General features: G+C 38.0%; 1 protein-coding gene across 4 annotated transcripts in view; it reads right to left on the bottom strand.

Moving 5' to 3' along the window:
• ssh2a (slingshot protein phosphatase 2a) overlaps positions 1 to 12691 on the bottom strand; it is a 172327-nt gene that overhangs the window by 29064 nt on the left and 130572 nt on the right. For 3 of the 4 annotated variants that reach the window (XM_060847942.1, XM_060847941.1, XM_060847944.1), the window contains 6 exons: positions 12050 to 12118; positions 8827 to 8892; positions 7581 to 7775; positions 3212 to 3305; positions 2561 to 2689; positions 297 to 343 (listed from right to left, as the gene is read on the bottom strand). In XM_060847942.1, the coding sequence (XP_060703925.1) occupies positions 297 to 343; positions 2561 to 2689; positions 3212 to 3305; positions 7581 to 7775; positions 8827 to 8892; positions 12050 to 12118 (600 nt within the window). The remainder of the gene's footprint in view (positions 1 to 296; positions 344 to 2560; positions 2690 to 3211; positions 3306 to 7580; positions 7776 to 8826; positions 8893 to 12049; positions 12119 to 12691) is intronic. The other variant, XM_060847943.1, reaches the window with a different exon arrangement.

Consider the following 12691-nt stretch of genomic DNA (forward strand, 5'->3'; position numbering starts at 1 on the left):
GTTTTTCATATGCAAACATTATCCAAAAATAATAATGGAGAAAATACTTTCTACAAAGTCCAAAATTTGTTCTCATGTCAAATCAACATGTCATTTTGATTTGTCCTTACAAAAATTATTTTAAAAACTTATAAAAGATATTTAAAAAATGATCATATTCAAAAATAAAACTACTGCAGCAACGAGCATGCAGCATTTCTACAGACTAGTTTTTTTTTCTTTATGCAATGCGGATCAACAGTTAGGTTCGACAGTCTGGCCAACGTCTGCGCAGGTTTCATTTTAGAGGGTCTTACCCTCGGCTCTGCAAATCTTCCAAATTGGATGCATTCCATTCAGAGCCCTGCAAATAGAGATAAACCGGCTAATGTTGAGATCTAATAGAATAATCCAAACAAACTCCAAACATTCAGCACAGAAACAAAGGAGTTCAGGCAAGTTAGTTTCTCCTACCACATCACCATGGGTGCACATTACAAGCATATCAGAGCAAAAGGGAAGTTAAGTTGCCAGCAAACTTGCACCCAACTGTATCAGGTTCGTGACTAGTTTGATTGGCATATTAAACTTTTTTGGTATTGGCAGCATTGGTATTACTTGCACAGCATTTCTAGTTTTGTTTAATCAAAAGTCCCAAACAATGAATTTAATGTCCATGTTTAATATTGCAGGGGAGAATAAGCATGAAGATGAGACTGTACAAGATAATACAACAGCATTAACTATTAATGTGGAACTTTTTTTTAAGCTTCACAGATAAAACATGATGTGTTTGCACAAAACTTAATTCTTAATGGGAAGCCACAAATTAACAGTGTCGAATGCAGAGATGTTCACTATTCCTTCATTCACCATTCCACTTGAAATCATACTTGAACAGATGATTTGATTCATCATGAAGGAGGAGAATGAGATGAAGGAAGGGTGGAAAGGGAAAGGGAAGGAAATACTATAATAAGAAGAGGACGAGCAAGCAGAAGAGGCTGCACACTACTTCCAGGTTATCTTCTTAATGAACTGACAATTACACGCTGAAAACAGGTCACAGATCATTGATTTACGATTCTTTGATGTAATGTTTATGCCTTCAGAGTAAAACAAATTTTCTTTGACTTTTAGGCCAGCTGACTATTGTCTATCCTTATAACGCTGGCTGCAATTCAACATCAGCAGGCAGCAGCTGGTTTCATATTGTGAAAAACTTTTAGTACAGGAAACATAGCTTGATTTTGGAAACAGAATACTCCCACAAAAGATAAATCGCAGCAGAGATAAGTGAAGTCATGAAGAAAATATATTTACATGGAATTTAGAACATTCACAACAAATGCAGACACAAAGTTGTTCGTCAGCTGATACATTCATGTAGTACCTTATCACATCCTTTGGATATCTCAAAGAACTTTGCATCTAATGTAATACTTTTATCGCTACTTCTATTAGCGCATTTCTGGTATTTCTCAGAAATTATTCTAACATTGACAATGTTCGGGATTTGTCATAAAAGGATAAAATTGCAATTATTTTAAAGTTATCAGTCTTTAAGGACTCTCCAACCAAGATGGTATGACAGCATGTGGTAGCATGCCAATGTTGTTACCAGCAAAGTGTGGCAGAAAAACAACTTGCATTTATATAGTGCCTTTAATAGAGTGAAACATTCCAAGGCACTTTACAGTACTATTGGACAAAATTGAATAGGAAGCCATCATCAGCATCCTTCTATTGACACAAAATGATGGTCATGTAACTAATCAAACCCTTTGGGGATGGAGTAGCTTTACTAATGTTTGGAGAGACCAATCCATGATCTTGGTTCTGCAATAAGTGCTATAGCTAAACAGTATTGCTCTGGAGTGCTGGTGCTTGCTGCCAAGTAACTGTAGCTACTTAAATACAAGACTTTATGAGAACAACTGACCAAAAGCTTGTTTTGAAGAAGTGTCTTCACACAAACAAAAAGCAAAACTGAACATAAAACATAGGCAGCTGAAAGCAAGGTGCAATGATTAAAATCAGATGTGCACAGAAATGGGAGAGACAAACTATGAGGGATTTTGAACAAAAGAACGTGATTTTATAACAGACTGTTTACTGATCAGAGGCTAACACAGGCCAGCAAACCAAGGTGGTATTGGTGATCAGGACTTGCTGCAAGTTAAAGTATAGGCAGAGTGCTAGACAAGCTTATTTCTTACTATTTCTAATAGTCACAGACTACCACAAGCAAGGGACTCAATGGAAGAAAACAAGATGCTGGATCTATATAAAAAAAAACAGTAGCCTAACAATCAGGTTGCAGAAAAAAAAAGGCTTTAGAAGTATTCTGAAGATTTACACAAACCTTCTAATTATGTCTTGATTAGGAAACCAAGCTATCACAACTGGCAAAAGGTAGCTGAACCAAAGCTCTTTAAGGTCAGCTCAAGAAAGGGCTATTTAATTTCTTTCCTGATCACTCTTCTTAGTTCCCAGCAGTTAACTCTAATTTCATCTATCACATCTATACCCAAAGAAACAATGAACAGAAGACACATCAATTATAGTATAATTATCATACCAGGTAAACATGCTCAAATATTTCAGTCGGGTTGTCCATCTGTCTCAAGATTACAATCATTTCATTATCAATGTACTCTTTAAATTCTCGCAAGTTACAGACCATTTGCATCTCCAATTCTGTGCGAATCTGTAATGAAGTATAAAGGATCATTTTTGTGACAGATTTTATACAAAATGAAAACAAAATCGGCAATAAATTCAAGGTCAGAAAATACTTCAGTAGTAAGACGACAAATGAACCATCACTCTTACTGGGCAGCAAAATCTACTTTTCACCCAAATAAGATACTTCATTTAATATTTCATTTAAACTCAAACTACCCCTTTTCTGGACTCTTATTTCAGAATAAGGGCTATTACTTGGAAATTGTACACCTACACTGAATGATGAAACGGAATCCAATCTCCAAATAGTTAAAAATAGACAAATCCAAGTCAAGCAAGCGTACTTTGTCAGTAAGAGTCTTTACAAAGCAAGATGCAGTCAATGTCTGAAATTAGAATTTCCATCACCGAAGATCTCAAAATGCAACATGCGGATTTTTAAGAAAATTTTCCATTATATTTTAATGATAAAAAAATGTCATGATCAATAGATAATCAATTCAGAACCTATCTTGAATTTTGTTGATTTTCTTCGTACACCTACCTCTTTGGACGTGACATTCTCCAAATCCATCTGCATCATTACCTCCCGAAGTTTTGTCTTGATTAGTCTTTCTGTCCGTTCTCGTTCTGTTGGTCTGTAAGAGACATATAGTTATTTTGTTTTATAGAATGGAAACAACAAAATACAATAAACAAATCAGCTTTCAAACAGAAAGTCCTAACTTCTGGTCACTCAACTAACTGTTGGTTCGCAATTCAATTTTTTTTTAAAGAACACTGCAATTGAACTTTGCTGCTGAAATCAAACTGACTTCATGACCCTTAATTTAGCAATAAAAACACTCCTTGGAACATACTTCTAAAATTCAATTTAAAATGCTAAAATATGTATTAGTTTAAAAAAAATCCCAAGATGGAAATTTTAAAGATTATAGAAAGTACTTGGGATTTATTAATGTGAAGAGCTTTGAAGCAAATCTGCACTTGCAATCTGAAGTCAAGTAGTTTGATGAAATTGGCAAAACTGAATAAGGTGATTAAATAAATTGGAATACTATGCAATTGGTAAGAATTACTCATGCAGTGGCCCAGTTATTAACTGAATTTCACATTTTAAATTATGACTTGGCAACTCCTATGTAGGAAGTACCCTAAGCCATAAGGTCACAGAGAAATAAACACAAACCAAAAATGGTAATAAAGGAGGTGGTCCACACCTTAGATAAACAAAGAATTTTGAACAGGAAATAAAGGCAGATGAGCAAAGAAGAGTTTATTCTAATGATAACCCTAGACAATGTCACTGGTACAGCAAAAGCTAAAGTCAGAGCAATCAGCGCCACTGTGCCAATATCCTGCAAACCTGTTCTCAACAGCATGGTGCACCTCCACCAAATGGACTGCAGCATTCAAGCAGGCAGTTGATCATCACTTTCAAGGGCAAGCAGAAATGCAAAATAAATAGAATGCCAGCCAGTGACTCCCACTCCCATGAGTGAATTTTAAAAAACCTGTTCTTCATGGGGAGGTAGTTGTGGGGCTGGATGGCATTAGAGAGATTGCGAAGAATTAGATTGTGGAAGAACTCAAAAACAGAAGAATCTTGAAATTCAAATGTTAGGGGACAAAGAGCTAAGCTAATTTTAACAAAGACATTGGACAGGTGCCACCTGATCAAGCGTACATCATGGAGATTCCAGGTCAGCTCTAAAGGGGAAGCTTTGATTCTGGAAGCAACAAATCATAGATGAGTTTTTCAGCAGCTAATGGCTTGAGGTTAGAGAAAAGCGCTACTGAAGTCAAAGTAGGTGCGTTGCACATTATCTTACTCCTGTGAAGTGATTTGGAATGTTTGCCTACATGATATAAATTTAAATTGATGTTGCATTCTTATCTATTTCCTAAGTTGATCAACCACAATGGGGTTAGTACCTTTAAACTGATAGTGAAGTAAGTTTTCTGAATTATTAATTATAGATGTAGTTGAAAAGGTGAAAATGAGCATGATAAGCCTTGATGCCTCTTTAATGCAAGCTCTACTAAAACATTTGAAAGGATTGATTTGTGTCATCTTCAGAATGCTTCCAACATTTTACTCCAGCAACATTCATTGAACATTAATTTTAATATGATATCTTTAGATTTTAAACCCCCATATTTACAACTAACAGTGTCACATTTGTTCACCTCCCGCAGAAACGGTGCATCTTTAGCTTCCTAATAAGGAAGTAGATGGTGTCTGCTTGACATGCTATCTGCAGTGCCTAAATTCTTATCACAGTTAGTAAAAATAGTATTACTAATCAGCAAAGACTGTCATGCTTGGGAGTCTTTTTTCTGAACCACTAGTGGGAGAATGCTCAGATGCAAGAAATTAGAGTTCTTGATTGCTTACCAGCTTACTACTAATAATGCACATGAGAAGAAATTAATATATCTAGAATCAAAGAAGGGAAAATTTTTCAACTAAATATTTTATCTTCTACTCAGCTATTTCATCCAGTTCACCATTTTTTTTTTAATGGCACTATGTAGGCTATTCACAAGCCTAATAAATTAAGATGTATTGAATAGTGATGGCAATACATGGCTACATTTTATTTATATGCGCCATTGAATGTGTCAGCAGACGTGGCTGACAGACAGGAAAACCCCTGTGCTATAGAGTAGGAATGAATTGTTATTTTAATGGTAAACAGTCAATACTTCTCAGGGTTATTATAGATTTTCTCTTTCCAAGTTTTCTCCAGGAACTTGGCGCATGGAACGGGAATGCCAAGATACCGAAACAGGTGCAACTTGTTGATTAAAGGAGCGGGCGACAAATTCAAAACAACTGGTACGTCTATACATCATTATTAATTGGCCAATGATTAGTACTGTATTAGGTGTATAGCTTTGCTTACATTTGAGGGAGAATAAAAGATAGAAAATATCAACAAAAGAACCAGAAACCTAAATAAACTGGCTCTTGATGGTTCTTTTGCCAGTGAAACATCATTTGCAATTCAGCATAATTCATGTGCATTCTTGATGATATTTCAAACAATTAGGATATAAGGCTTTAGAAAAGAAGGTCTCTTTAAATACAGAAATCTTCCTGGTCTATACCTCACAATCCAAAATTGAAACGTAAAATCAGCAAGTCACTGTTAAAGGGTAACATGAACTGTTTGAAATCAGATTTCATATAACAAAACAGGAAAGTCATCTTTGTAAATCTGAAAAGGTCGCAAAAGGAAAAAACATACACAGTCCCTCTCCCTCCCTGGCCTAACCCATAATAATCACTCATGGTGCTTTGGCTGTGATCATGTTCTGCCTCTCTATTTAACAAGTATGCAATATATTGAATGCCTTTTGAACACTGGATAGTAGAATTGTGTGGCACAGGATGTTGGGTCTATTGGGACCTTGCCAGTTGCAGCTGTAAATTTTCCCAACTATGAACATATTTTACCTTTATAATTATAGGTGATGCAATAATGGCAAACAAATTTGCAGTCACTAAGGCTACAGAAAGACAGATAGTATGCAATGCATATGCAAATATTCTTTCAAGGTAACTTTTGCTAATAGCTTATTCCATTCTTCCCTTTTATTCTCAATGAAAATACGCATTCCTAAGAAATCCATATGGATTAAGATTGAAATGTTAAGAGAATGCATTATCTTTAGTCTCATGAGGAATAAAAATCTCTCCTTTTAACTACAACACTTTAGGAAATAATTGCACCAGATGTAAATGCCTAAATATGAACATCTCTATTGAAGGGTTTAAGCATTTATATTTTACTATAGGGATAATACCTATGATAATTCAAATTCTTTAACATGGGTTTAAAGGGAAAATTCAGCTGAAATAGAAGTTGACAGCACTAAATGAGGCCACAGATTCATTGTGCCTGTGCTCACTTGGCTAGAATGAAACAAAATTAAATCCACTGCCTTGTTCTTGGAATACAGTAAAGGGGGTATGCGATTTATTCCATGAAGGGTAAAGATTAGAATGGTACCAGAAAGGCACAGCATGGCAGGCAACATTCGAGGAGCAGGAAAATCGACGTTTCAGGTAAAAGTCCTTCATCAGGAGCCTCAGGACTGGAGAGATAAATGTGAGGGGGTTGGGGCTGGGGGATGGGAGGGGAGGCAGCTGAGAGTGCAGTAGGTGGATGGAGGTGGGGTAAAGGTGATAGGTCAGAGAGGAGGGTGGAGCAGATAGGTGGGATAGATCATGAGGACGATGCTGAGCTGGAAGGTTAGAACTAGGGTAAGGTGGGGGGAGGAGAAAATGAGGAAACTGGTGAAGCACACATTGATGCCATGGGGTTGAAGGGTTCTGAGGGAGAAGAGGTGATTTTCTTCCTCCGGGCGTCAGGTGGTAAGGGAGTGGCAGTGGAGGCGGCCCAGGACCTGCATGCCCTCAGCAGAGTGGGAGGAGTTGAAATGTTCGACCACTGGGCGGTGGAGTTGATTGGTGCGGGTGTCCCGGAGATGTTCTCTGAAGTGCTCTGAAAGTAGGCTTCCAATCTCCCCAGTGTACAGTATAACGCATCAGGAACAATGGATGCACTAAGTGGCATGTGTGGAAGTGCAGGTGAAGCTTTGATGGATGTGGAAGGCTCCTTTGGGGCCTTGGACAGAGATGAGGGGAGAGGTGTGGGCACAGGTTTTGCAATTCCTACGGTGGCAGGGGAAGGTGCTGGGAGGGCTGTTCGGGGCTGTTCAGGGAACGGTCTTTATGGAAAGTGGATAGGGATGGGGAGGGAAATATATTTATTCCATGAAGCTTGTTTTGTCATTCAACTGAATCAAATACACATCATTTTAGCTTCACAGAGTGAAAAGGCTTTTTTTTTAAAAACAGCAAACTACGACCTCAAAAAGATACAGTAATAAAAAGTACATACACATCAGTAAAGAGGACAGGTGAATCAGAGCGATGAGACTGCACATCCTGCATAGCATTCCACTCATTAATGAAGGCCTGGTTAGAATTAATACGACTCTCATAATAACTGATCCATGTTAAATAAAGACTCCCAGGGTAGTAGTTGTGCGTCCTGGCAATCTCACAGGCTTTGTGCAAACTTTGCAAAGCTGACCTGAAAATATAAATAATTTACATAGTCAGTGTCACAGATCAAAGGATCTTTCAAAGTACTTAAGAAATTAAAATTTTATTTTGCCAGTAATGATATCAAAAATAAAGAGTCCTTTAGTTGTACATCAACAAAGGAAGTACACCAAGTCCCCATTTTAAGTCACTGTACATTAACACTGCCGCTATAACAGGACTTGGTATATGCACTTAGCATCTGTATTTACACTTAACTGTGTATGTATATATATCTCAACACCAAATGAAAAACACGTCTCATGTGATGTAGGTTTGTAATATAGGATTAAGGAAGTTGGAAGTTGGAGTTAAATGGGTTTTTGGTTTTTATTACCATGAGTGGCTCTTAAAGGATTAAAACAGCCTTTCCAAAAGAGCCATGTAACTCAAGAAAAATGACAAGCAAGCCACCTGGTACGATAATTGAAATGTTTACCAATTAAAGCTCATACAATCTGGAGACAACAGAACAGAAGCCATAAGCAGATTCAGTTCAGGACAAGAGATGCACACCAACAGATAAACTGTTCAGCAGTCTCAAAGTAATAAAGTCAGGGAGATATTGATAGGTCCCTTTGTGTTTCAGGAAAAGACAGAATCTCTTCTGGTGAATTGTGCAGAAAGTCGCCAAAAAGAAACATTTGCATCAGTTGAATGAGAAACTAGAATGGAGATAGGAGTGATGCTTCACTGGGGTTGGGTGTCTGTAAAGGGCAGTGAGAAAAATGTATAATGTACTATAACTGTTTAAACTCATCAGCATATAGCTAAAATCCACAAACAATAGAAGAATTTCGTCGTTTACAGGATTCCCTCAACCAAATAATCAACTGCTCCTTACATTCACTGCCCTTCTTCTTCACCCTGTTTCTTTCTGTAGCCGCATATAAATATATAAGTGCTGTAAAACAATTGCCATGTTATTTGAGAATACAAAACCATCTTTTAGCTGAAACTTCGTTAACAAATTGCTACTGGAGGAAAGCTTCAAATGAACAATGGAAAATGTACAAAGACTATGTTCAATAAATCCTTACCACATTGCTTGTACAGACACAGGTTTAAAGATGTGAATTCTGTTCACTGTTGACACACTGAATCCCCTTGAGACAGAAAGACAAAGAAAAAAAATGACCATAACATCTAGGAGCAAAATTTGGACATTCACCTCAACCAGCCTGTTCCACCATTCGATTATGATAGGTATGTTGATCAACCCTATTCACCTGCCTTTTCTCCATAACCCTTGATTCCCTTACTGGTCAAGAAACTATATATGCTATCTTAAATACATTGACTTGGTCTCCACAAACTTTTGCGACGATGAGCTCCACGAATTCACCACCCTCTGGAAGAAATTCCTCCTCATCTCAGTTCTGAAGGGTCACCCCTTCACTCTGATGCTGCACCCTTGGCTCCTGGTCTCTCTTACTATTAGAAACATCTTCTCAACATTCACGCTATTCAAACCTTTCAGTATTCTCCAAGTTTCAACCAGACACCCTCATATCATTCTAAACTTCAACTTATACAGATCCAGAGTGCACAACCGCTGCTCATATATCAAGCCCTTCATGTCTGCAATCAGTATTACAAACCTCCTCTGAAGCCCTTCTAATGCAATCACATCCTTCCTGACGTATGCTCACAATATTCCAAATGCAGCTAGACCAGAGTCATATACAGACTCATCAGTATGTCTGTTCTTGTATTCTAACCCACTTGAAATGAATGCTGAATTTTCATTTGCCTTCCTAACTCCCAAATGAACCTGCATGTTAACTGTAAGAGAATCCTGAGCGAGGACTCCAAAATCCCTTTGTGCTTCACTTTTCCAAAGCCTTTCCCCATTTAGAAAATAGTCCAATCCACTATTCATCCTATCAACGTGCATAACCTCACATTTGTATTCCATCTGCCACTTCGTTGGCCACTCTCCTAGGCTGTCCAAGTCATTCCACAGCCCCCCCACTTCCTCAGTACTACTCATCTCTCCACCCATCTTTTGTTATCTGCAAACTTAGCAACAACACCCTTAGTCCAGATCCTTAAATGCATAGTGATTACTTGTGATCCTAATACTGTAGAAATCCACTAGTCACCAGCTGCCATTCTGAAAATGACTCCTTTATCCTCACTGCCTGCAGCCAGTCAGCTAATCCTCTATCCATGCCAGTACCTTGCCCCTAACACCATTGACCCTTATCTTATTTAGCAGCCTCCTGTACCACATCTTGTCAAAGGTCTTCTAGAAATTTAAATAGTGTCCACTGGCTCCCCTCATCTAATTTGCTAGCTATCACCTCAAAGAATTGTAAATAAGTTGTCAGGCACGACCTCCCCTTGACAAAGTTGTGCTGACTCAGCCCGATCTTCCCATGCACTTCCAAGTACTCTGCAATTTCATCCTTAATAATGGACTCTCAAATCTTACCAACACCTGAGGTCAGGCTAACTGACCTGAAATTTCCTATCTTCTGCTTCTTTCCCTTCTTAAACAGGGGTGTTGCATTAGCCATTTTCCAGTCCTCTGGGACACTCCCTGACTCCAGTGATTCCTAAAAGACCACCAATACCTCTCCAATCTCAACTATCTCCTTCAGAACTCTGTAGTCCATCTCATCTGGATTTCTTCACCTTCAGATCTTACAACTTGCCCAGCACCTAAGTGACGGCCACTACACACATCTCTCACCCCGGACTCTCAAAATTCTGGTCTTCCACTCAAAACTGATGCAAAGTACCTAATCAGTTCCTCTGTCATTTCTTTAGTCCCCATTACTACTTCTCCAGCCTCACTTTCCAGCAGCCCAATGCCAATCTTGCCATTTTTTTAAAAAAGGTATCTCCTTTTAGATTACTAGCTAGCTTATCGTTTTATTTCATATTCGCACCCCTTCCCCCCATCCCCATTGCTTTTTTAGTCATTCTCAGCTGGATTTTAAAGGGTTCCCAATCCTCTGACATTCCAGTATTCAACCATTGTTTGCTTTTTCTTTAATGCGGTTCCTTTCCTTCTCAACCATGCTTGCCTTATCCTCCCCTTAGTATGTTCCTTCCTCCTTAGGATGATTTTCTGCTGTGCCTCCTAAATTAACCATAGATATTCTTGCAGCTCCACAGACTTCCCTGCGAGGCTCTCCTTCCAATCAATTCTGGTCAGCTTCTCACTCATGCCTTTATAGTCACGCTTACTCAATTGTAATACTGTTATATCTGATTCTAGCTTCTCTCTCTCAAACGGAATGGTGAACTGTATCACTGCCCTCTTTGAGGTTCCTTCCTCTTAAGCTCCCTGATCAAGTTTGCCTCACTACACATCACTAAATCCAGAATTGCCAGTTCCCAGTTGGCTTTAGGACAAGCTGCTTCAAAAAAAAAAATCCATTACCAACCTGATTTTCCCAGTCCACCTGAATATTGAGGTCCCCTGTGATTATTTTAATAGTACTTTCCTTCTAATTTAATTTATTCTCTTTCCCACATCTGGACTACTACTAGGTTCCCCAACCACATAAATTAGATTCTAGTGCTTGCTATTGATTTAAGTTCTCACTAACAAGGCAACCCTGTCCCCTCTGCCTGTCCTTGGATATTTAGGTCCAAGTCCTGATCCCCTCACAGGCACATCATGGTGATACCCACAATATCGTACCCTCCAATTTCAATCTGCATTACAAGCTAATTTACCTGGTTTCGGACACTGCAATACCTGAACTATCCACAGCACTCCAAAGTTTGATCAGACTAGTGTTTTTATTTAAATTTTTTTTTAGGAAATATACAGAATGTACAAGGATTCAGAAAGTTAACTCTAAATAATTTGAGCCTGTAATTACATCTTTTAGCTGTGGTGAAAACTAATTCCTTCCACTCAATATCTTTTAAAAAAATTGACTATCTTGACTAAAGACAGGATGTCCAGATTTCCTTGTGGCAGATCTGAGAAGCAACGATGAAACTTTGTGTAAACTATGTAGACAGCACAAATGAATTTGAAGCATCTATGCATCAGTACATGAATTAAGGAACACAAACTTGAATCAAGGATGGTTGGATTGGGCAAGAATTCCCACTGATATGTCTTGTCAATTTCTCTCAGATAGACTCCTTACATATTAGCAGTAACAAATGCCTTTCCTTTGTGCTGTCTTGAAGGCAGTATCATGGAATTAAAAGAATTTTACTACTTGGCACTTGGTACTAGATTCTCAAGGTTTCACTAGTCAAGATTAGATGTTAGGCACCCAGTGTACTTACCCATCGCCATCCAAATGGATCAATGTGTCACTCCATAAGGGAAGAACTAGGCCCATTGTGCAAGTACTGCTGCAAAGATAACATAATCTAAAATTAGTATGGTTTCTCTATACTTTGTTGCACAGTACTTTATGCAGATATTTTCTACAGAAGCTACTACAAGAAGCCACAAATAATATAAACCTTAAAACTACATATAGATTGTAACTAGAGTAGACCATTTGGACCTAATTCTGAAACATAGCTCCCATTTCATACTCCTCAGTTTTTAAATCAGAAAGAAAGAGGACAGTTTTTCCATCTTTGATAAAGTAATAATATTTACATACAACAAAACTTTACTGCATTCTTACATATGGTGACCCACAGTTCTCTTTCAAAAACCAGTTACAGTTCAAAATCATGTTGGTCTTTCCATGCTTACCCATAAATATAAATAATCACAACCACATCTGCATCCTTCAGAATTGAGGCTCTGACCTTTTAACTAAATCATACAAAAAAAAATCAAGTCCCTTTTCAGGTTTCCTACAATTCTGAATTGAGTATATAATTGCCATTCACCTTTGGATCAAAAATCTAAGAATTCAATGCCTAATTATATAGCACCTTCACAAGGACTGCAGCAATTAAAAGGTGGCC

This window comes from Hemiscyllium ocellatum, chromosome 31 (assembly GCF_020745735.1).
Source record: "Hemiscyllium ocellatum isolate sHemOce1 chromosome 31, sHemOce1.pat.X.cur, whole genome shotgun sequence".
NCBI lineage: Eukaryota > Metazoa > Chordata > Chondrichthyes > Orectolobiformes > Hemiscylliidae > Hemiscyllium > Hemiscyllium ocellatum.